Genomic DNA, 24,995 nt, shown 5'->3' with positions numbered 1-24,995 from the left:
ATACTCAGATGTTCCCTTCAGAATGTCCTTTGGCATAATTTTGTGTATATAATTTGGTCGCACATTGATTTGTGCCTACAACACCTTGAGGTAGTAGGTGCTTGGGGCAGATATAGCACCCGCTTTGTGTATTTAATAGTATATTCACATTTATCACGCTTTACTTCTTATTATACCACGGTTCTGTTTAGTGAAATGTGCGGATGCTTCCCTATGGGAACACTACTACCTAAATTGTGCTTTTGTTGATCGATCATTTGTGTAATGTGTGCCTCTGGTGATTTATTTGTATTAGTATACCCAATTGTACAAGAGAAATGAAGGAAAATAGAACTGCTGTTCAGCTGCGATAATGTGCCAGAATAAAACAGTTTACAAGCTCAGCAAATCATCACACATAAGTTTCATAAAATGTGTCACTTATACATCATCTCCACTCCATACCACCCACTTAAAATGACTGTAAACAATGTTTTTTAATTAGATAATAAAATAAGCTTCATTAAGGTTTGCATTGTGTCGGTCTCAATTTAGATAGTGAATGAATATTTGTCAAATGGATTTGTGTAGTATGCAACAGTACCAAGAAAAGAAACCGAATCCTGTTGGTGGTGGAGCAATGATAGATCATTTGGATCACGTTTTATTTCTAGACCAAAATCAACTTGTATAGTTACGAATTTGCCAATACACGAAGGTAGGGGTTCCAGTTTCTCAATACATATAGAATTGTCTAGTCCGCATAAAATAAATTCACAAAGCAAGACAAAAGAAGATTGTCAAAACCATTGTTATTGAGTTTATCTCTAGAACTTCTTGATCGTAAAAACTTACAGCAGGACATCTATAAAAGTTACAGTACTTGAATCATTTGAATCTCGTTTGGTATGATGAAGGATCATTTCTACTGTTCCACTTTTCACCAGATTGTTCCCTGCATCTTGAAACGGGAAACCAGGTAACCTTAGAATAAGGTATTCTATGGAAGCTCCATGTGTCTCAGCGTGTGGATGAGAAGAGAAGTTTCATAATAATCTACGTACTTGGCCACAAAAGGTTCTTTTTACGATACTCCAATTCAAGCTCAGCTGACCAAATTTATACTTAATTCTCTGAGTGCTGACAATGTCCCACAGTTGTACTGCTGGTACGTCTAGGTTTCAAATGTGTTAAAAATACAAAACAAATATGGTAGCAATCAGAAGTTAACAACTTTTGGTGACTTTGCTTTTGCCTTCTGTGGTTTCGATGACACTGGAATTTCCTCGTAATCTGCACTCATTCCACTGGACCATCTGCCAACTGTAAACACCTGACCTTTGAGACAATACAGAGAGGAAAAATATTATTTCACTATAGTGTTGATACAACTAAACTCAAATCAATAGCAAACACTGAAGGCAAGTAAGCATCAGTAATTTAGCATTTTCTCGTTTGATGTCCCGACTAAAGAAAATATCAGAAAACACCTATGCAAGGCCAAGATGAAAAGGACTACAGTGACATACAGCAGATTTGGCATCTTTTCAGCAGTCGAAGCAGACTTGTCATGAATAACAAGAGTTCCGGATGTGACAATAGAAGAACAACAGCATTCCAACGTGAATGCGGTCCCAAATGCTACAATTTTAGAGAATGTTCACAATAGCGTCAGCATAAATGCTTTGGTAATTCAGTGGGCTGTTATAGTCTTACCGGTGGCTATTATCTTAGATAAATTACTGGATCTAACAAGACTTTTTTTTCCTGTCCTGGGCATCTTTTAAAAATTCTTCTCTATACAGCAGGATTCAACGCCTGGTCAGGGGTAGTAAGCGTCATATTAATGCAAATGTACTTCTCACTCTACATTCCCTACAACAGAACCCTTTTACTCAAGTCACTAACCACTTCACTTATCGAGTTTTGTCTTTGTCCGTTATTTAGAGTATCACTAACTTTCTTTTTAGGTCTTGCAGTTTTTGTTGTGGTTTACCTCTTCATCTCTCCCTTTCGCTCTTAATGGCCTACTCTTTGCAACCATTATGTTAAATTTCTGTTTCTCGGGTAACTAGGTCTGGGCAGGGTCCTAAAGGGACTAAAGACCGAGTAATAGCCATATTTCAGGTGCACCCTAAAGTGTGCCAGCTCTTGGTGAAGGGGAAAAAAGTGCCATATCTTAACAGAAATACCACGGATTTTCACTCTGGTTGCTATGTTACGTAGTGTCCCATTTTAGTAAATTTCCAGACTGCAGTTACTGCAAGGCATTGAATCTTCCAAGATTTATGTGATTATACTGCCATCTAGTGTCTGACTAGACAACCTGCATTTGATTTGACTTACTTAACCATTGTCTCGATGTTTTCTCACAATATTCTAAGAATTTTATACATTATGGGCCAGATCTATTAAGAACTTTACATCACTTTTGGTGACTTTTCAATAGCACAAAGTACCGATGTGTAATTTAACGTCCAAAGCAACGTTGTTTTGTGCTGGAAAAGCTGCCTAAAAGTAATACTGCTTTTCAGCAAGGGGGTGTCCCATGAATGGCAGGCACATGAAGGTTTCGTTGCGACTAACCATAGTGTCGGGTGAAATCCCCATCTACAAACAATGGTACACATTGCTTTGTGACAAACAATTACACTTCCTCGATGCAAGCACAAAGTAGGAAAACATTCTCAAGCGAGAAAGAGTGCGGCAGAGTGTAGGTGTCTGGTCGGTTGGTGGATGGTCGCAAGTTTGTTGATGTATTCTGGTCCTTCGTTGTGTAGGGCTTTGTATCCGTGGGTCAACATCTTGAACTGGCATCTCAGGATCGGGAGGTGGGGTGTGAGGTGGGTCCTTCTGGGGAGGTAGAGAGTGAGTCTTCTCACTGTGTTTTGTATTGCCTGTAGTCTCTTCAGGAGGCGTGCGGTGATTCCTATCTCAAGTGTGTTCCCTTGTCCAGCCTACTGGTGACGAAAGCATGCGCGATGGGCCTTCTGGTGTTGACTGGGAGCTACCTCAAGATCTTGCGGTGCATACATAGGGTGTGGAAGCAGGTGGATGAAACTGCATTTACCTGTTTCTTCATAGACAGCTTGCTGTCCAAGATGATGCCTAGGTTGCGGGCGTGGTCTGTTGGGGGGGTGCAATGAGCAGAGTTCAGGAGGCCACCATGTGTCATTCCATGGCGAGGTGTTGTTCCCAAAGATGAGTACTTCGGTCTTGTCTGTATTGAGCTTGAGACAGTTGTCCTTCATCCAGTCGACGAAGTTCTTCATACATCTGTGGAAGTTGGCTCTGGTGGTGGAGAGGTCTTCTGACAGTGAGAGGATGAGTTGGGTGTCATCGGCGTAATATATGAGGAGTCTGTGCAATCTCACTGTGTTGGCCAGTGAGGTCATGTAAGTGATGTAGAGGGTGGGGTTGAGGGACAGTCCTTGGGGGACGCCGCAGATGATATCCTTGGGTTCTGAGGTGAACAGTGGAGGCGGCGGACAGGTCCAGGAGGATAAGGTCTGCTGTTTCACCATGGTCCAGGAGTATCCTGATGTCATTGGGTGTGATCAGGGTTGTCTATGTGCTATGGTTGGCTCGGAATACGGATCAAGAGGGGTCAAGGAAGTTGCTGGTTTCCAGGTTTTTCGGTGAGTTGCTGGTTGATTGCATTCACGAGAACCTTCGCAGGAAAAGGGAGGTGGGAGATGGGCCTGTATGTTCTTCAGTTCTGCTGGGTCGGTGGATGGTTACTTCAGGAGGGGACTCATTTCAGTGGGTTTCCAGTCCTCAGGGAAGGAGGCCAAGGTGATGAGATGTTCAGGACTTTCTTGAGCTTGTCACCAATAATCTTGCTCCTGAGGTTGAAGATGTGGTAGGGACAAGAGCCGTAGGTGCTCCAGCGTGCACAGAGTTTAATGATGCAGATTGTGGCTGGAGTAGTGAGAGGGTCCGAATGGGTGAGCAGGTGTTCGGGGTTTGAGTTTGTGGGTGTGAGCAAGCTAATGCGGTCAGCAGAGGAGGATTGGAGTTTTAAGTTTTTACAGATGCCGGAGATCTTGTCATGGAAAAAGTGCACCAGGGTGTCACACAGTTCTTGGGAGGGAGTGATGTTCTCTGTGGCTGGCAAGTTGGAGAACTCTTTCACGATGGCGAAGAGCTTCCTGCTGCAGTTAGTGCTGGCTTCTATGTGGTCCTGCTAGGGCGTTCTTTGTTTCTTTCAGGTGGTGGTGGTACTGGTTGAGCGCGGTCTTGAAGGTGGTATGGTCTCCTGTGTCTTTGCTGCTGCGCCACTTCCGTTCTAGTTGATGGTAGTTGCACTTGGTGGATTTCAGTTCCGCGGTGAACCAGCTGGTTCTTCCGGAAGGTCCTTTGGACTTGGCCGGGCCGGGGCAATTGTGTCAGCGCATTCTGTGATCCACAGGGGGGGGGATCAGGGGGGTGTTCTGTTCTTTCCAGCCTGTTCTGGGTTTATTTTTGTGCCTGGGAGGTGGGAGTTGAAAGCATGTTCCATTGCTCTTCTGATATTTTGTTTCTAAACGTGCAGCTGGGGGAGCATGGAGCCAGTGTTGGTAGGGCCTGAGATGGTCGGTCCAGGTGAGCTGTGAGACGTGGTAGTATTGGACTCTGCTGCTGGAGCTAAAATCGGGGTGGAGTTTGTGTCCTGCAATGTGGGTAGGGTCAGTGACAAGTTGCTTGAGGCCGATGTTGATCATGCTTGCCAGAAGGTCAGTTGTGTTGGGGTTGCTGGGGTCGTCGAGGTGGAAGTTAAGATCGCCAAGGAAGATGTCAGGTTTGGAGTCGATGGTGATCTGGATGTTGTTAGGGACGGCATTGTACTGGTGGCCTATAGGTGAAGGTGGCTCTGATGGTACTTTTTCTGTCTGTATGAAGTTGGAATTTGAGATGCTCCATTATTGGGGTAGAATCGTCTGAAGAGGTTGTACAGCGGATGGTGTCCTTGTAGATGATGGCAGATTCACCTATGTGTTTGTTAGTTCGATCCCGGTGTGTTATGCTGTTCCCTTCTGGGATGGCAAGGGCGATGTTCGGCACAGAGGCGGGGTTCAGCCAGGTCTCTGAGAAAGATAATGTCCGGGGTGACAGAGTAACTTTGGTTGCTAAACTGCAGTTGGGAAAGAATAATAGTGGAGAAGCGTGGCTCAGTGGTTAGAGGCGGCAGACCCGGAAGCTGAGATCGGCCGTGGACCAGGGTTCGATTCCCCGCCTCGGCGGGTCTCGGGCTCAAAATTCCACGGACTCGATAATTCTCGTTCCGGTGCCTACTCGACTCACGGGGTCACACTCTGCGACTCTGGGCAATAGCTTGCTTAATCTCCACTACAGCCCTTCGCGGCGGGATGCCTGGCTTTCACCTTGTGGACACCCTGCTGGGGTATCTCACAGGGGAATACCAGGACGGGTTCCCTAAGCAAGCGCTTAGATACCGTGTCGGTGATTTGCGCTATATAAATACATGTACATTTACATAATAAATTTGCACGTACGTGTACAAAAAAGTTGTAGGGGGGTGTTCTCAAAAAAGGATATCTCACCAAATGAGGAATTTTCCACTACAGTTCTTAAATGACATTTGAATTCACTGATGGTTCTGCTAGAAGCATTGAAATTCCGAGATCTATTCTCCCAAAATAACTGACGCATCCCTCCAATCATTCAAAACAGAGCAAACATCCAAAAGCAGGCAACACAACAATATTCAAAGAAAACGTTACCAACGAAATACCCCTTGAAAAGATAAAGGATATAATTTCTATCAGAAATAAAAATATAAAATTGGCATTTCATAGGTGTCAATGACATAGAGCAGCCTGAGGAAAGGCAAAGGACCAGAGAACTGTGGACTGCAAGTGTGTTGAAATGGCAGTCATCCTCTCGCACATCCAAGCCCCTAAGGTGTGAGGCTCACAAAAAAAACATGCATGGTACTGTGGATATCAGTAACCCTGTGTATAGCCACCCTACCATAGAAGTTTCTACAGATCACTCCTGGATGCCCTTACACCCACATTGTGCCCACATTCTAACATTGCAGATACTGTAAATAGGAGTCCATAGATTTTACAGAAATAAACAGGGCGAGATGCTGAAAGGCATAGGACTACCTGGAAAATATGCTCTTAAAATGTTATTTTCTAACAAGGGACACTCTCCTAGAGATAAAGAGTACCATATACTACACATTAGTTTCTACTTTCTTTTCAGTATTTAATGGCTTGTTGGCAATATGAGAATATAGCTTACGAAGTGCAGAACTCAGGTTTGAGTTTGAACATGAGCGAAGGTATCATCAGCATAGTTAAAAATGCTCTTGAGGAATGAGTAGGTGGGCTTTATGAAGGTGTGTAGGGAAACAGGTAAAGATTAAAAACAAGGTTGTGGTTGGGTGCAGATCGTTCTGAGACACTAGATATTGCACTAAGAGAATGAATATCAAAACAGAAAGGGGACACAGTTCAAAGAACGTGAGCTCTACTAACAAGAAGAACTGTATCCTTGTGGGGTGAAATTATTAAGGTTTACCTTTATCAGTCCAGCCAACAAAATCTTATGGTCAACTTGGTCTACGGCTGTGGAATGGCAGAACAGGATAGGCCCTCCAACATAGCTTTATTATTCCTCCTGGCCTAAAACTAGGTTAAAGAGGAACGAATTTGTCCAGCACATTAGGAGGAATAATCCTTTGGTTTCTGCCATTCTGAGGCAGTGTTACAGCTGTTCTTTCTATCAGCATAACTGCATAGTAGAGATTAGATCAGGTTTTAAGGATAGCTTTTGTCAATGTGCTCTTGAAGTCATATAAACTCTATGCAGACACAAAACTCATGTGGGTACATTGCTTCTTCACTGAAGGGGAAACTGATTTGACGGATGCAGCAAAACAAACATTGAGTGGAGAATCATTATACTTACGTTTGTGCTCAACTGTGTGAAACTGATCTTCTAGTAAAAGAGGTAAAGCAATCAAGAGTGGACTGGCAATGACTGCCATAATTAAAGGGGGACCTCCTAGGAATATTCAGAGTACTACTTAGAAGGCAAAGCTTTTCCTTCAATATCTTTGCAGCATTTATCTAATTTTTGAGAAAACTATATGAATGAGTGACACACTATCTGTGAAGAGACCACTTTAGACGGATGCAGTCAGAATAGTTTTTTAGGCAGCCTACTCTTTGAATTTAGAATAGTTCTTTTTTGGGAATCATTTTGAAGACCGGAATCTTTTTACTGTATTACTAGACATCTTACATTTCAGGAACTTTACAGCAAATGTAGGCTACTTTATAAACAGTTGTTTTGTATTATCGTGGTAGTTCTATCTTAATGGTCTTTCAACATTTTTTAGGAATGTATGTGCTCTGCTGACAGCTTAACCACCCCTTCCCCCCTCCCCCCCCCCCCCATAGGACTGCCCTGCTGCTTGAGGACATCCTTACTCTGAGAAGGAATACGAAGACATTCTCCCTTCATCCCTGGCTAGCCTAAGTGACTCCAATAAAAAAAAAAAATTATTGGACTCCAATGGTCAGTTGGCTGACTTCCTGCCCGAGTTACAGGGACACAACAAGGTCTAGAACTCTCTCTGCAGCTGCCCAGCTGATCTGCTGCACTGGACCTGCCTGAGCTCCGTTTACCTATACTAGAATGAGTTTCTGATTGCCAAAGGTGCCTCTGCAGGTTCTAGAGCTCTCGCTGGCATCAGTTGAGCTCCTCCTGTGAAGAAAGGTGTAATCCTTAAGCTTTAGCCTCTTCACCATGGTGAACGGGCTTGTAATCGGCGAAACTCAATGCAGCCTGCAATGACCGGCAACATGAAGTTTCAGTAAACCTGACTCTCCGTACTACATCGACAGCCAGAGTCAACCGGCAACTCAAGATCTGCACTTCACGCTACAGCATCGACAGCCCAAGGTGACCTTGAATGCAATACTCCAGCAACGACCGTCCACAACGCCTGACTGGCTCTTTGTGCTACAGAGATGACAGTCTGTGCTCCGTGTCCTGTTCTCTATGCTACAGTGACAAACATCCAGGACACTCTCCCTGCTCCCCACAACTTCCTCCTCCTCGCAACATCCTCCACACCGAACAGGCCTCTTTGCAAGAGACTTTGAGAAGGTAACCTATTCAGCTGGACTAACCTGGTCCCTGTATCGGACACCTATGCTCCATCCAAGTCTGCGAGTGACGCTTTGTGTTTTTAGGTGCCAGATTTCACTAAACAAAATGGAAATGTGCAATTCCAGCTCTATATTGCGTTTAATTCGTTTTCATGTCATTTTATTTATTAAAATGTACTCTGTTTTTCTAAATTGGTTTGGGATATTTCTTGTGTTGCATTTCAACTTTATTACTGTTTGGGTGCAGCAAAAATACTTAACAGATTGACTCTAAATTAAGCCTGACTGCTTTGTGCCGAGCTACCAGAGGTTAATTTAGGGACTTTTGTGGTTCACCTTGACAAGGACTGGGATTGTTGCCCAAGTGAGGGTTCTCCTCAACCACCACCACCATTAACCCAATTTCTTACAGCCAGACTTTAAAATGGGAAATCAAACAAAGCCAAGGGATTTTTTCACAACGTAAATTCTATGTCAGGACCGGAGTCCCCGATTATGCTATTCTTACTTTGCTTTATTCATTCCATAAAAACACAGCAGTTAGAAAAAAGACATTAACTTGATCTTTTTCCAACAACCAGGAAAAAAACCAATCAGTTGTGCAAAAGAAGGAACACAACTCCACGTTATGAAACTTCAAATCCCATCAGGCCATAGAGGGTTGCCACATCCTTAGTCCTACAACAGTGTTAATGCAGTGTAGATAGCCCCTCCATCTTGTCTGACCCTCCTCTTTCTTCGCAGCCAGTTAAGCACCTCTCTTTGTTTTCTCTAAAAAGGATTGTGTTTTTCTGTGTATTTGGGATAGGAGCGGTATTCTTCCGTTTCGGGGTATTGTTCCTGTATACTGTTGCTGATTCTTATAGCCACAGATTCCCTTCGGCCGCGGGAGTGTTCTCGCTCCTTCCGCGGCCATTTTTCAACTCGACGCAGCATTTTTTCACCACTAAGGGGAGCTCGCACGTCTCGCGGCGCGGTCTCCTCAGTTGAGGAGCCGCACTGCAAGACACGGTTGGAACGCGAGCCTGGTCCCCTTTGCCGCCACACCTGGACGCCCTACGGGGTAGTATTGGTCCATTGTTCCTAATTGTACGCCAGCTGTGGGTTCGTATTGTGGCTCTGCCGCCTTAATCGCCTGCGGGCACGTTGGGCACAGTTTTTGCTGACAGGCCTTACGGGCCGTTTTTTCGGAGTGCGCGCTGGGTGGCGAGCCTTGTCCCGGTCTGTAGAGAGGGACCGCGTGCACAGGAGGCTGGTGCCACCTCGATTAGCTCTTCTTTGAACCGCATGAAAAACTTGGGAGACCTATGGCCTGCCCGTATGTTTGTTCTGTCACAGCAGACTGGTCAAAACTATTGGGTTACCCACCTGTCCCTCAGTGGCCCCTGATTCCCTTCTTTGTTGGGGGGTGATTCACGATTTCTGTCATGGACCAGGGAGAGTATTATGAGGAGGAGGAGAAGGTACAACAGTACCGTCCTTTAGATGATAATTTTTTCGACGCTGTGGACGACTCCATTTACATATGCGTGAATGAAGTAGTCGGCCCTATGGAAGAGCGTCTTTCCAATCGCATCATTGTAGAGTGCGCCAAACGAGCGCAAGGACACGTATGGACCCCAGCCCCTACCACTGCCCCAACGCCTGGGGTGAGGCCCCCGGCCCGGAATAAGCCCTGCACGGAGGGTGGCCTAGAGAGGGCATAGGGGGTGGACAAAGATGCTTTGAGCGACTGAAAAACGATTTTTGGGCGAAGAAGGTCCCTTTCCAACTCCCCTTCCGACCTCGGAGTCTGCGGCATCCTCTCCATTTCCCCCGCCATCTCCTGACGGATATACGCCGGCAGACACGGATGATGAGGAAGGGTCTGTGCAGTCTTGGCGTCCGTCCACCTCTTCGGCGCGTTGCCGCAGGACAGCACAGGCATGCTAGACCCAGAGGAGATAGTTCATCCGTGGTCGGCAGTCTGGGGACAAGGTGGCCAAGTTCATGGCAGGTCGCCTCCGCAAGCCCCTAGAAAAGGAGGCCAGGGGATGCCTGAGAGCGGAGTACCCACTCCCCATGCTTAAGGGAAAGGTAGGACTGACTCCAGAACTAGACTCCAAAATGGCCACCTTCCTGGCAAAAAACATGAAAGACCCCCGCAAGGGTATCGATCGTTCCTGGCGTTCCTGTCAGGATAAGCTCCTTGACATAACAGGGCCCCTGACAAAGATTCTAGATATGGCGGAGGAGGCAAAGCGACAGGCTCCACCATATCACCCGAAGTTCTCTCGAATTGGGCACAACGGGCAGTCATATTTTTGGGGAATGGCAAGTGTGCCCTATGAAAAGAGCGTCATCGCTCCCTTTTGATTAAACTTGACCCAAAATTGGGCGACTTGCCCTCTTTGGAGGCGGGAGCTGTGGCGCAAGGGGGCCTCTTTGGCGACCCTTTCGTCAAGGAGTTGGGGACGTTTGTGGCTACTTTCACCTCTTTAGATAAGGCCCAGTCTAGCATAAAAAGGGTTTTTCAGTCACGTTTCTCCCAAGGGGCAGGTCGTGGTTGGGGCCGCGCGACCGGCCGCGGTGGTCAGCACAATCCTGGTAAGGGACAAGGCTCCGGGCGGGGGCAATATCATACCACTGCAAACTACAACAACTTTTATCCTACCAGAGGACAGAGTTTGAGGACGCGGCGGCTTCAAGCACAATTCAGACGGCAATGGAACCGCCGGTAAGTGTTATACCTGCAGAACAGGTGTGCGTCGGGGGTCGTCTAGCAAGTTTTCAGGATGCGTGAGCTCAGATCACGTCAGATGCTTGGGTTTTGAGAACAGTGTGGGGTTTCCATATCGAGTTTTACGATCTTCCTCGTCAAACCAGTTACCCACGCCCCATCACATTTTCAGTAGCGGATGCGCAGCTGGTCGACAAGGTGGCCGAGTCGCTATGCATAGGAGCCATTTGTAGGACGACTTTGCATTCCTCAGCAACATTTTTCTGGTGGAAAAAAACGGCGGGGGAAACGACCAGTAATAAATCTCAAATAATTCAACGGGTGGCTTGTGTATCAACACTTCATGATGGAGGGGATCCATCTCCTCCGAGACATTCTCCTCCTGGGCGACTGGATGGTCAGACTGGACTTAAAGGATGCCTATCTGGTAATTCCCATTCACCCTCCACATCGGCGGATCCTCCAATTTTGCTGGCAAGGCCAGGTCTACGAGTTTACCGCCCTTCCATTTGGTCTTCCTTCAGCGCCTTGGTGTTTCACCAAGGTGCTTCACCCAGCAGTGGAGCTCCTGAGGAGCCAGGGTATTTGGATGATCGTCTATCTGGACGACATCTTGCTGATGGCGCAATGCCCCAAAAAGCTAACTCAGCAACTGCGGCAGACGGTTTCCCTTCTACATGGACTCGGGTTTGTGATCAACAGGGACAAGTCAGTTCTCTCCCCAACCCAGAGTATAGTGTTTCTCAGGTTCGTGGTGGATTCTGTCCACTCCTCTTCGAGTCTCCCACCCCGAAAAGTGGCCAAGATTCGACATGTGCTAAGGCAGACCATCACGAAGTCCCAAACCTCGCTCCAGCAGATTGCCCGGCTAGTTGGCCTTCACGCCTCCTCTATCCAGGCAATCTTTCCTGGACCCCTTCATTATCGGGCTCTACAACGCCTAAAGGCGCACCACCTCAGAAGAGGTTTGTCGTACGATCAATCGGTGCCCCTCTCTGAGGAAGTGAAAGAGGAGTGGTCTTGGTGGCTCACCCAAATGGAGGCATGGAACAGCCGAGCAATCTTCGGATCGGTTCCAGACCTGGTCATCGAATCAGATGCCAGCAGGGGTGCCTGATGCAGGGTTTTCTCCACCAGAGGCGTCTGGTCCTCGGAGGAGCAGCAGTTACATATCAACTGCTTAGAACTTTTGGCAGGATCGTTCGCAATCCGATGCTGGACCAGAGACAGAGTCACCTCTTGTGTCCTGTTAAAAATGGACAATGTCTCGGCAGTTCGCTATGTCAATCATTTGGGAGGCCCTCGCTCCCGGGCCCTAACGAATTTGGTGAAGGAGTTTTGGGACTACTGCCTGAGCCATCATATGTCTGTATCGGCAGAGTATCAAGCCAACCAAGTGTCGGACTGGAACGCCAGACATCTGAGGGATTCCAGTCTGTGGAAGTTGGACACACAAAGCTTCCAGTGGTTTCACGATCTTCGGGCCCCGTTCATGGTGGATCTGTTCGCCTCGCGGCTGGATCACCAACTCCCACATTTTTTCAGCTGGAGGCCGGATCCTCTAGCGGAGACAACGGATGCCTTCCTTCAAGACTGGAGTCAGGAGACAGGTTACGCTTTTCCCCCATTCTCCATGGTGGTGTGGACGGCGGCCCAGATCCGGCGACAGAGAACGGAGGTTGTAGAGGTGACCCCGTATTGGCGGTCCCAAGTGTGATTTCCAGTTCTTCTGGAACTTTCCTGGGATTTTCCAATCCTACTCCCCCTGTTTCCTCATCCCCTACTGAATCCGAACGGGGAATGTCACCACCTCGTCACCGAGGGGTCTCTCCACCTCATAGCACGGCGGCTTTAAGGCGTGGCTGGTTGCTCCCAGGCCTTTCAGGATCGGTTGAGATGCTCCTCTCCAAGGCCTGGGCAGACAGTACCTCAAAGCGCTACCGATCAGCTTGGTCTAAATGGATGCGTTGGTATCTTCGTCAGGATTTGGATCCCATGGTCACAGGCATCGTACCGGTCTTGAACTTCTTAGCGGAGTTGGCAACTGATGGCCTGGCTTACCGGTCTATTAATGCAATACGATCCGCGATTTCAGCGGCCCACTGCCCGATTGAGGGAGCATCCTTTTGTTCGCAGGCTCCTTAGGGATATCCGCCTGTCGTTACCTCCGGAGCCACGTTATTCTGTCCTGTGTGACGTCAATCTGGTGTTGAATCTCTTCCTGTTTTGGCAACTCAATAAATACCTTTCATTGAAGGAAATTTCTGCCAAGCTGGCAATGTGCCTTGTTTCCTACCGCAGAGTGTCGGATGTTCGGGCATTGACATTTCTGCCAGGGTTTTTTCCCCGGAAGGGGTTACCTTTACAATGGGTCGTTGTACTAAGTCATCATCAAGAACGATCTCTTACCCAGCTTTTACTGACATGCCAAAACTGTGTGTGGTGAATTGCTTAAAAGTATATGAGGGTATATGAGGGTATGACACTTGAATTTCGTCTGCCGGGCGAGCAGCAACTGCTAATTGTTTTAAGGAAACCCCACAAAGCGGTCTCCTCCCCAACCATAGCCGGGTGGGTGCGGTGGATCATGCAAGAAGCGGTGATTGATACGAAACAGTTCGGAGCTCATTCAGCCAGGGGTGAGATGGCTTCCAAAGCTTTTTCTCTGGGAGCTAGTTTAGAGGATCTCATGCGCGCGGCAAATTGGTCATCAGATTCCACATTTAAGTGGCTTTATTTCAAACAGGTAGTGGACGTGGCTCAGTTAGTGGTAAGTAAGCTTTTAACTAGCATAATCGGAGCCTCCGGTCCGGACATAGAATTGAAATTTGCTTAGCATAGTAACGGTAAGTTTCAATTCTATTAAGGACACGGAGGCGAGGATTATCCCTCCCGATGCACGTCACAGTGCGAACCCTCCCATAACTGTGTAAGTAATTAGGTTGTGCAAACATTTTCTTGATTGGTTAAATGATGTAAATGCTGTATCGCTCTATCGTAAGTGATGGCTTGTGTTTTCATATTCCTGTCTCTACCGTGTGGTATCACCAGTCTCTTTATGTTTCAGGAAATTACGGTTCAAAACAGGATCGGTGACTTTTGGCGTGAATCGCGCGAAGAAAGCGGAGGGTCGGACAAGATGGAGGGGGCTATCTACACTGCATGGACACTGTTGTAGGACTAAGGATGTGGCAATCCTCTATGGCCTTATGGGATTTGAAGTTTCATAACGTGGACTTGTGTTGGTTTTTTTTTGCGCAAATGATCGTTTTCTACTGGTTGTTGGAAAAAGATCAAGTTAATGTGTTAATTTGGACTACTGTGTTTTTGTGGAATGAATAAAGCAAAGTAAGAATAGCATAATCCTCGCCTCCGTGTCCTTAATAGAATTGAAACTTACAGTTACTACGTTAGGCAAATTTCGATTCCACAGGAGTAACTATTAGTAGAGTCCTCTTGGAATATTAAGTCATCTACCATGAAACATTGCGTAGGAACTGTTGGAATGCAAATTGTGATGAAGCGCATGGAAGACAATTGCTGCACACAACCAAGCATGACACAATAAGCTCCAAGTCTGACTTAGCTCCTCATAGGATGACAACTGATACCAACTTTGTACTTGTTGGGCAGAAGGGTGGTAGTTCGACTTCAATTAAGGCTGTAAAAAGACATTAAAAAATAAAGTCATCCGCTCATCATGCAATATTTGTATCTCCGTCAGATCGGTTAGCCAATTTATTTAACCAACAGGACTGTAATACTTGAAAAACTACTCATATATCTTTATCCAAGGCGCACTGATGGAATCCTGTACTTCTACCCCTCTGTTCTGTTTATTTCATTTATTTTGTGTCTGAAATACCAATAAAGCTTTTGAAATCTAAAAAAAAAAGTCAGGCACAAATATCCGTCTGCTGCATGCTATATCCACCTTGCTGCTGGAACTCTGTTGAGAATTTTCAGATGCACAGGGAATGTGGGCCCATACCATCACACTTGCTTAGGTGTAGGTTGCGAAAAGTAGTCATTATTGTAAAATACTCCCCACGAGCAACACAGCTGAAACAGCAGTTTATAGATTATCAAGCTGGTGGGTCACATGGCAATGATCACTCAGCGTCAGACAAAATCACCCAAGTTATATTACAATGAGGATAATTGTACCGTTGTAGAACCTTTTTGGATTTCCATTTCTTATAGACGTAAAGGTATTAATGCATCTTATTAAATATGACCAATATGATGCAAGTTGTCCTCAAATTGTGAAAAAACATTCTTTTACCATTTGCTCCCAGCCATTGCCTATACCTCCAGAACAGATGTTAAAGGTTTTGTGTGTGGACAAAGTTAGCACAAGTAACTGTTTCCGAATTTAAAAACGATTTCTCCTTCAACAAAGCGAAAATAGAGCAGCTGCTGTATCTGGTACCATCTACTCTTTTAGTTGCGTTAGCCGACTTCTTATTAGTAAACAGGGCAGTCTTGCATCAAAAGCTCTATTTCTACTTTGAAATTTGTTTTTGATTTACTGCACTTACTTGGATCATACACGAACCCATGCATCATTGTGCAAACGCACGTTCAAAACAATATGCTCATTTTTTTCTCTCCAGCATTGGCAAAATTGTTTATGTTTTGCCGATGCTGGAGAGTACCAATACATTTTTCTCCAACAAAACAAGGAAAAATAAGTTGTATATAGCCCAACTTGCAAAATATTGTTGCTGGTTAGAAGCGAACATCTATAATGAAGCATGCCACTTATTGTGGGTGGGGGATCTATAAACACACAAAAAAGTTGATGGTATAGAAAAGAGACTGAATTAGTGCCTATGTTCTTTCTGTTTAACAGATAAAATTGTTCTCTCCAGCTAGGGCAGGGTTACAGTAGGTATTGGTGTTTCTCACAAAAACAGAAAGGAAGGACATCATATTAGAAACAAGCACATGTACGTGACACGAAAGCCAACCAATGGTTAGCAATGGGCTTGCTCTAAGCCTACTGTAAGTTTTTGCTATGTTTAACATGTGGCGTTCCGTCCACAGACAGTTAAAAGTTGTGTGCAGGTGAGACTTAAAAACAACAATTACAATTAAATTGATATATACCGGTTCATTATCTACTTTTTTTCACTACTCCTTAATACACCCTCTGTAGTGGTCAAATACTACTTTTCAATGACATCAATAATCATGGACACTAGTGGGAAAGGAAAAATGTGGCAGCAGGAAGATCAGTATGGTGACAGAGTCTGCAGGACAAGCAACCACAGTGTACCTTAAATATAAAGAACATGAACATAAGGCAACAAAGAAGGTGCCTTCCTCTTTACAATGTCTTCTTAGTACTGTCTGACCTTTACCTCATCATTTCAACCTCAAAATGTACCATTCATTTCCTTCTCAGTGCAACTAATTGTAACATGCACCCAAATGATCTGCTCTCCTGAAAAAGCAAGCAGCAGCCTAACACAACTTTGAGCTCTTTACGCACACATACACTTTTCAGATGATAATTTCTTTTACATGCCATTCACCTGTTCAATATTAATAATATCTAAATGTAATATGGGATAAATATACCCTAGCTGAGGATAGTCCAGTCGATAGATGGTCAGTACTGCCAAAATAAACAAAGTTCTTAGTCACACAAAAAAGGAAAATGCTACTTACCAGTATGCATCTGTTCTTGGCATGTAGAGCTGCAGAGTTACACACTATGCATAGATGGCCACCTAGTGTTTGGCCCGGATGCTTGCAGTTTGTTTTTGTTCTAGAAAGTCTTTGGAAGTCACAGGATAGGTGATTCCTCCTTTGGATCATACTGCGCATGGGCATCGGCTCCATCCCCAGATTGTTTTTCGCCATTAGGGAAGTGATGGGAGTTTAGCAAGAAAAGTAAGGATGTCCATGTAATTTGTATCTAATTAAGATAATACTAGAACAGATAAAGGTAGCCGGGGAGGTGGGTGGGCGTGTGTAACTCTGCAGCTCTACATGCCAAGAACAGATGCATACTGGTAAGTAGCATTTTCCGTTCGAGGCATATGAGCTGCAGATTACACACTGTGCATAGATTGTATAGCAGTACCCAAATTTAGCGGCGATCACCAGTATCTATTGCAGTGGTTTGAAACAGGGTTTTTAGTACAGCTTCGCCCACAGTAGCTTGTTGTTTAGTTTGCACATCTACACAATAGTGTTTTGTGAATGTGTGCGGTGTAGACCATGTAGCTGCTTTGCATATGTCGTCTAGGGGAATGTTCCCTAAAAATGCCATTGAAGGCCCTATTTTTCTAGTAGAATGGGCTTTAGGAGGAATAGATAACGTACGTTTAGCTTTGTGGTAACACATTTGTATGCATTTGACAATCCACCTAGCTATCCCAGATTTTGATATGGGGTTACCCTTATGTGGTGGTGAAAAAGACACAAAAAGTTGTTTTGTCTTGCGAAAAGTTTGTGTCCTTTCAATGTAGTAAAGCAATGCTCTTTTGACATCTGAGGTGTGAAGAGCTCCTTCTGCGACTGTTTGTGGCTGCGAGAAAGATACGGGCAGCTCAGACTAATTTAGATGGAAGGTTGAAATGACTTTTGGAAGGAATTTAGGATTAGTACGGAGAACCACTTTATTATGGTGCATTTGCAGAAAAGGTTCTTGAATGATGAATGCTTTTAGTTCACTAACTCTTCTGAGAGAAGTAATAGCTACTAGGAAAGCTACTTTTCAAGTTAGGAATTGCAATTCACATTTATGTAACGGTTCAAAGGGAGGTCCCTTTAACCGTGTGAGAACAATGTTTCAAGTTCCACACTGGTGAAGGTGGTGTTCTGGGAGGGATTATTCTTTTGAGTCCTTCCATAAAAGCCTTTATGGAAGACACTCTAAAGAGAGATAGATGTTGTCTATTTTGTAGGTATGCTTCAATGGCAGCAAGGTGCAGTCTGATAGACGTGTACGCTAAATTACATTTTTGAAGGTGTAATAGGTATCTTATGATGTGTTGAATAGACACATCTAAAGGATTGACGTGGTTGTTTTGACAGTATATTACAAACCATTTCCACGTAGCTGTATAACATGCTCTAGTGGTGGACGTCTAGCTTCTTTAATAACGATCATACAGTCTGGAGGGAGGTTAAGGTAACCAAACTATGACTTCAGGAGCCAGATCGCTAGGTTGAGCTGAGCTAGGTCTGGGTGTCTGATCTCTCCATGGTTCTGCGTTAATAGGCGTGGAGATAGGCATAGTTTTTGGTGTGGTACCACAGAAAGTTGCAGCAGCGTGGTGTACCACGGTTGTCTGGCCCAAGTTGGAGCAACTAGAATGAGTGGGAATGTTGCTGTAGTTTGCGTACGACGAACCGAAGTACTGGGAGAGGTGGAAAAGTGTACGCAAATTTGCCGGACCAGTTCATCCATATCGCATTGCCTTTGGACAGCGGGTGTGGATATCTGGCGGCGAAACTTGGGCATTTTGCATTTTCGTGGGTAGCGTAGAGGTCTATCTGAGGTTGTAGCCACATTTGAAAGAACGGTTGAAGAACTTGTGGATCAAGTTTCCATTCGTTGATCTGCTGTGTCTGTCAACTTAGCAGATCTGCTATGGTGTTTTGTACTCCTGGAACATGTTAGGCTAAGAGAAAGATTTTTAGTGGCATAGCCCATCTCCATATCTGCTGCGCTAATAGAGAGCTGTAGAGAGTGTGTTCCCCTTGTTTGTTTATGTAGTACATGGCTGTCATATTGTCTGTGCGGACTAAGACAGCTTTACCTGATACTTGCTTTTGGAATGCTTTTAGGGCTAGAAATACAGCTAGTAACTCCAGGTGGTTGATGTGGAGTGACGTTTGTTGTGGTGTCCACCTGCCTTGCATGGTGTGATGCAGTAGGTGAGCTCCCCAGTCGGAGAGCGATGCGTCAGCTGTTGGGACTATTTGAGGAACTGGCTCTAGGAACGGTCGGCCTTTTGAAAGGTTTTTGGTGCTCCACCATTGCAGAGAGCGATGAGTCAGACTGTCTACCAACACTAGGTCTGTTAGTTGACCGTGAGCTTGTTTCCATTGGCGTGCTAAGCACTCTTTAAAGTGGACGCATTTGTAGTCTTGCGTGAGGTACTATAAATATGCAAGATGCCATCATTCCTATGAGCTGCATGAACACTCGAGCTGGAAGAGAGTGTTGTGGTTTGAATTTTGTTAGGAGAGTTTGTACACTTGTTATCCTGGCTGGAGAGGGATAGGCTAGTGCAAATTCAGTGTTTATTGTGGCACTGAGATATTGTTGTACATGGGACAGTTGTAGATGGGACTTGGTGTGATTTACTGTGAATCCCAAGTCGTGGAGTAGTTGAATTGTGGTGCGAGTGTTTTGTACACACTGGCTGTATGAGCTGGCTTTTATGAGCCAGTCATCTAGATATGGGAAGACATGAACATGCTGTCTTCTTAGATGTGCAGCTACTACTGCTAGGCATTTGGTAAACACCCTTGGTGCTGTTGTGACTCCGAATGGGAGTACTTTGAATTGGTACTGCTGCCCATCTAGTACAAATCTGAGAAATTTTCTGTGCGCTGCGAGGATAGGAATGTGGAAGTAGGCGTCTTTGAGATCTATAGTGGTAAGGAAGTCGTTTTTGTAAAATGAGTGGAAGGACCTGCTGGAGTGTGACCATATGAAAGTGGTCTGATTGTATGTACAGGTTTAGGGGTCTGAGGTCTAGAATAGGCCTCAGAGATCCGTCCTTCTGTGGAATTAGAAAATAGAGGGAGTATACTCCTTTGTTCCGCTGATGCAGTTGAACTGTTTCTATTGCATTTTTCTGCAGAAGGGATATTACCTCCTGTCTGAGCAGTATCAAATGTTCTTGTGACATTGAACGCTGTTTGGGTGGTATGTTTGGGGGGGTAGATGTTAGTTCGAGACAGTAACCTGACTGAATTATTTGTTGCACCCATCTGACTGACGTGATGTTTTTCCAGGCTGGCAGGTAATGTTGTAGCCTTCCCCCGACTGGAGTGGAATGCGGCGGGGGAAGGGGAGGGAAGTAATTGGGCACGGGTGGAGGCAGAGCGGGAGTTGTTTTTACCTCTGCCTTTATTGTTGTTACCTCTTTAACCGCCTCTTTGGTAGCCCCTACTATAGGTGGATTGTGTGGGGGCTTTGTAAGAAGTAGAGGGTGTGTCTGAAGAGTATCCCTTGGGGGTCCCCCTGCAAGATGAGCGGCGAAATGAGAGTCTGGGAGCCTGCAACTGCAAGGCTCCCATAGATTTGGCTGTATCGGTATCCTTTTTCATCTTTTCAAGGAATACGTCCACATCAGCTCCGAATAAGTGTCGCTCAAAGGGCTGGTTGAGTATGGCGCTTTGGATTTCAGGTTTGAACCCTGAAATGCGTAGCCAGGCGTGTCAACGCAACAGAACACTGGTATTAATTGCTCTGGAGGCAGTGTATGCCCCATCTAGTGCACAACAAATAGATGTGTTTGTGATATTTTTACCCTCCTGTATAAGCTCATTTGCCCTGTTTTTATACTTATCGGGGTGGTGCTGCATTAATGATTCTAATTCATCATAATGTGCCCTGTCGTATCTTGCCAGTAATGCTTGTGTATTGGCAATACGCCACATGTTTGCTGCCTGTGACACAGTTCTTTTACCGGATGCGTCAAGGAGCTTAGACTCTTTTATCTGGTGGGGGAGTGTTAGACCTGGCATCATTGGCGTGAGGCTCCCTTCCATTTTTTGACGGATTGCCTCCTCTGTTTTAATATGTTTTTGCTGGATTTATGCTTTGGGCACTGTGCCACTGCTAATCAGTGCCACAGTGCAAGTGCTCCCCATGTTAAATATATATACTGATTGGATTCCATGATTGGGTTATTTGATTTATCTGTCAGCCCCTAGTACAGTGCACCATGTGTGCCCAGGGTTTGTGAATCAAATGCTGCTGGTGGGCTTGCAGCACTGGTTGTGCCACCCACAGAAGCAGCTTGTAAAATGTGTCTCAGGCCCGCCATTGCAAGGCCTGTGTGCAGTCTAGCACTGCCATGTCGACTTGGCCAAGTGCACCCACTTGCCAGTGCCTAACCCTTCCATTTGCTTCATATTAGACACCCCTATGGTAGGCCCAAGGGCAGGGTGCATTGTAAGTATAAGGTAGGACATGCTCTGATGTGTGTAGCATGTTCTAATGGTGAATTACAGCCATTTTAGTTTTTCACTATTTAAGGCTACCTGTTCTCATAGGCCAGAATGGGCAGTTAAGATTATTACATCCTTATAATCCTAACTGACTCAGGGAACACGGTAGAAATTCAACTTTAGTATGCCTGAACTCAAAATAATAAAATACGTCTTTTAGTAAAGTTTATTTTAATATTCTGTGTTTGCAAATGCCACTTTTAGAAAGCAGGTATTTGCTTGCCTAACCATTTGAGCCTGCCTCTGCTGGGTTGTGTATTCCTTGTCTGGGTTTGTGTGTGACAGGGCTGGGGAATTCCAGGAGACAGGCTGGGACAGCCAAGTGGTGAATAGAGATTTACATCCAGATGGGAGGGAGGAGTGCACCTGGGACCTGAATAGGGCTGGGCCTTCCCTCTACAATGCTGGCTCCACCCCCTGTGGCTTGTCTGATGTCTCTGCCCTGCACTGTGAAAGGAGAGGAGGAATCAGGTCAACAAAGTGCTCCAGAGCTGTATCTTCCCTCCCCTGTGCTGGCTCCACCTCCTGTGGGGCGTCTGATGTCTCTGCCCTGCACAGTGAAAGGAAGAAGAGAGTCATGTAACCAAAGTGGTCAGGAACTGGTTTGGACTAGTCGGAGAACAAAGGATTTTGGGGTATAAATATTGGGACCCTGATCCCAAGAAATTAGATCACTTCTGGTACAAGAAACCTTTCTGCCAAGGAGAAGAACCAAGGAAGCTGCAGGAGTTTGGACTGCCCCTCTGCCAGTGCGCCGTTTGCTGGGCTGGCCTGCAGTGGTTGCTTCATTGCCAAGGGAAAGGAGAAGGAACTTTGTAAGGACTTTCATCTACAGAATACTCTCCAAGGGCTTTAACTGTGCTTGCCTCCTGCTGAAGTCTCAGGGCCAAAAGACTTCACCTCCAGCTCCCTCCTGAATTTCCTTGCTGGGAATTCTGACTCCAGTCACTTGCGTGCCGCTGGAAGCGCGACGCAGAGAAGAAGCATGTTGCCGCCGCAGCTGAAATCATCGCAACGCCGGCCGCATCTCACTGGAAGCGTGTGTTCATCTAAGCTGCCTGCTGTCGCATCACCGGAGAAGCGTGACAACATCGAGAGAGTCGCCATCGCATCATCGAAGAAGCGTGTCGCAGGGCCTGTCGCGGCTCCAAAGTACAGAGTCGTCGCAAGGCTGCCAGGGCGTCATCGCATCGTCATCCCATCGCCGCATCAAGGGCGCCATCTTCTCGCATTGCAACTGGATCATCGCGGCGCCATCTTGCGCACCACAACAGGCCCGCAAGCCGAGCATCACCTTCGCTCCGGGAAGGCTCACGACGAGTCCCTTACTCTGCGCAAGCATTGAGGAAGGACGCAACCGTTCCCCCGGATCCCTGAACTAAAGCATCTCCCCTTTTGCGAGCCTTGTTTTTAATTTGCGTTAGGCATCCAGGTACTTTGTTGAGAACTTTGTCGCATTTACCATCAACTTCAACTAAGACTTTAATCATCTTTTAAGTAATCTTAAGTGTAGTATTGCGGATTTTTGTCGTTTGTGGTCTTGTGTTTAAGTCTATATAAAAATACTTATTTTTATAAAACCTCTGTTGTGTGCATCTGTAGTGTTTTCACTGTATTACTGTGTATATTCACAAATGCTTAACACACTGCCTCCGAGATAATCCTGTCTGCTCGTGCCAAGCTACCAAGGGGGTGAGCAGGGGTTATTAAGGAGTGTAATCCCCTTATCCTGACTTAGAAGTAAGGGTCCCTATTTAGACAAAGGTGATAACCATTGCCAACTAGAGACCCCCAGATCTAACAGGGAGCGTCACCTGATGTTTGTGAATTTGCTCTTTTGCGTGCATTAGAGAACACAAGAGAGTCTAATGGTGCTGGGCCTTTAATATATGCTGGATCTGAAGGGGCAGCTTTATAATTCTTCTCTATTCGTGGGTTGATGACCCGAGTTCCAACTGGGTCTTTGAAGACTTCTGGAGCATGCTTAATAACTCCCTTAAGCATGGGTAAAATTGACGCGGACCTTTGTGCGTTGTCAAGGTATCCATTAGGAAGTCTTCTTCCACAGGGTCAGTATGTAGGTCAACCCCATGGTATTGTGCAGCCCTACGTACTAGTTGATTAAATCTCAGTGTCTTCTGGTGGGGAAGGCCTAGAGGGATGTATGTCGTCTTGGGGAACGTTAGGGACGTCTGGAGTGTTCTAATCATTCCAAGGGTCAGGTGAGCCCGGAGGAATAGACTGATCTGGTGGCTCACTATCTGCACCACCCCCTGTGTCATCAGAACTATCATCTCTGTTGTCATCATCTGCTATGGGAGAAGGTGTAGGGGAGTGATGTGGTAGGGTAGGAGGAGGTGATGGTATATGTGGAGGAGGAGAGGGTGGAGGAGGAGAAGGAATTCTTAGAGGAGAGGTAACAATGCCCTTCTTCTTTGGCTGAGGAGGAGGTGTAGGCATGTCCAGTGGTAGTTTCTTTGAACTAAGAGTTAGTCGACCAGTGTTTAGATCCTTAACCAGAGTCTTTTGTGCAGGGTCTGGATGAAATAAGTCTTCTGCAGGAGGCAGATATTTTGGTGCCAAGGGCTTTTTTGGCACTGAGCTGTGAGCTTCTTTTGGCTTTGAAGCTTGGTGTTTAGCAGTGTCTTTAGCCGGGGAAGTACGTGCCTTTTTCGGCTACGATGTTTTTTTTCGGCCCTGATGGTTTTTATCGGATCCAATGGTTTTTCCTGATCTGAAGCGCGTCTGCTTGGCTCAGAGTGTGGTTTCGGTGCAGAGGAGCTAACACTAGGTTTCGGCGCCAATTGTTTCAATGCCGGCATGGAGGCAGACAATGGTATCTTTTTTGGTGCCGGTAGATGTGCGCCGGCACCGTGGGCAGGCTGACCTGGGATCGAGTCGCCTGAAGGCTTATTGGGCTTCTTATCCGAGCCCGAAGGCGGGGCATTGGAAGCAGTTGTCTCGGTGTGCACTCGGCGCGAGGGTGTGACCGAAGCCATTTTTGGAATGCGTCGAGGAACGGTCGGGGGCGACGTTCTTACTTACGACCCTTTGTGCTGGAGTGATGTCCTCGACTTCGGAATCTTGTGCTTTGGAGTTGCTGTCGACGCCATGTTGTTGTTCTGGGACGTCGACGCCCTCTTGGAAGATGTCGTCTGGAATCGGAGCTGATAAACGAGCCATTGTTCTCCTAGCTCTCCCGTCCCGGATCGTCTTCTTGGAGCGGAAAGAGGCACAAGCGGAACAGTCTCTGGCCTCATGCTCCGGTGAGAAGCAAAGGTTACACACCTCATGTAGATCGGTGTGGGGAAACTTTGACCCACATTGAGAACACCTCTTCAATGGCGTCCTTTCCATGAGCTGGAAGTTGAGGCCTAGGTAGGCCCGAAGGCCTTCATCGACGAATGGAATCGAAGACTTCGGAGTTGAAGAGTAGCGTAGACTGGAAAACGCGTTCGAAACAATACCGTCGAAGCTGGTGAGGATTGCACCCCGAAGGAAATCGGTTCCAACACGGAGCGCTAGAAACACATCCGAGCCCGGTGGCAGAAAAAAACAATCTGGGGATGGAGCCGATGCCCAAGCGCAGTATGATCCAAAGGAGGAGTCACCTATCCTGTGACTTCCAAAGACTTTCTAGAACAAAAACAAACATCCGGGCCCAATACTAGGTGGCCATCTATGCACAGTGTGTAATCTGCAGCTCATATGACTCGAACATGATTTTCCAGTGATGGTCATTACACTATGTGTGTGAGGATCCTTGCTAGAACACTTCTCCATTAGTATAATACAGTGAATAGTTGCATACCCACAAGCTTCGATGCAGCATGCATTCCACTAAAAATGAACAAAATAAAAGCTCCACAGGAGACATTCCCATCATTGGAGACAGCCAGGCATCAAATGACAAAATAACAACCACCATAGGAGCTTAGGACACAACATTCCAACAGTGATGT

At 46.0% G+C, this 24,995-nt stretch overlaps 1 protein-coding gene across 3 annotated transcripts in view; it reads right to left on the bottom strand.

The window, feature by feature from the left end:
* Nucleotides 1-605: 605 nt before the first annotated feature.
* The window catches only part of ZCCHC9 (zinc finger CCHC-type containing 9), a 95,878-nt gene continuing 71,488 nt past the window's right edge, over nt 606-24,995 (bottom strand). For all 3 annotated transcript variants that reach the window (XM_078675320.1, XM_078675318.1, XM_078675319.1), the window contains one exon: nt 606-1,317. In XM_078675320.1, coding sequence (XP_078531446.1) covers nt 1,199-1,317 — 119 coding nt within the window. In that variant the 3' untranslated portion in view covers nt 606-1,198. The remainder of the gene's footprint in view (nt 1,318-24,995) is intronic.

Source organism: Lissotriton helveticus, chromosome 2_1, assembly GCF_964261635.1.
Source record: "Lissotriton helveticus chromosome 2_1, aLisHel1.1, whole genome shotgun sequence".
NCBI classification, from domain to species: Eukaryota; Metazoa; Chordata; class Amphibia; order Caudata; family Salamandridae; genus Lissotriton; species Lissotriton helveticus.
The sequence above is the reverse complement of the archived record's forward strand: the minus strand, read 5'-3'. Positions and strand labels throughout refer to the sequence as shown.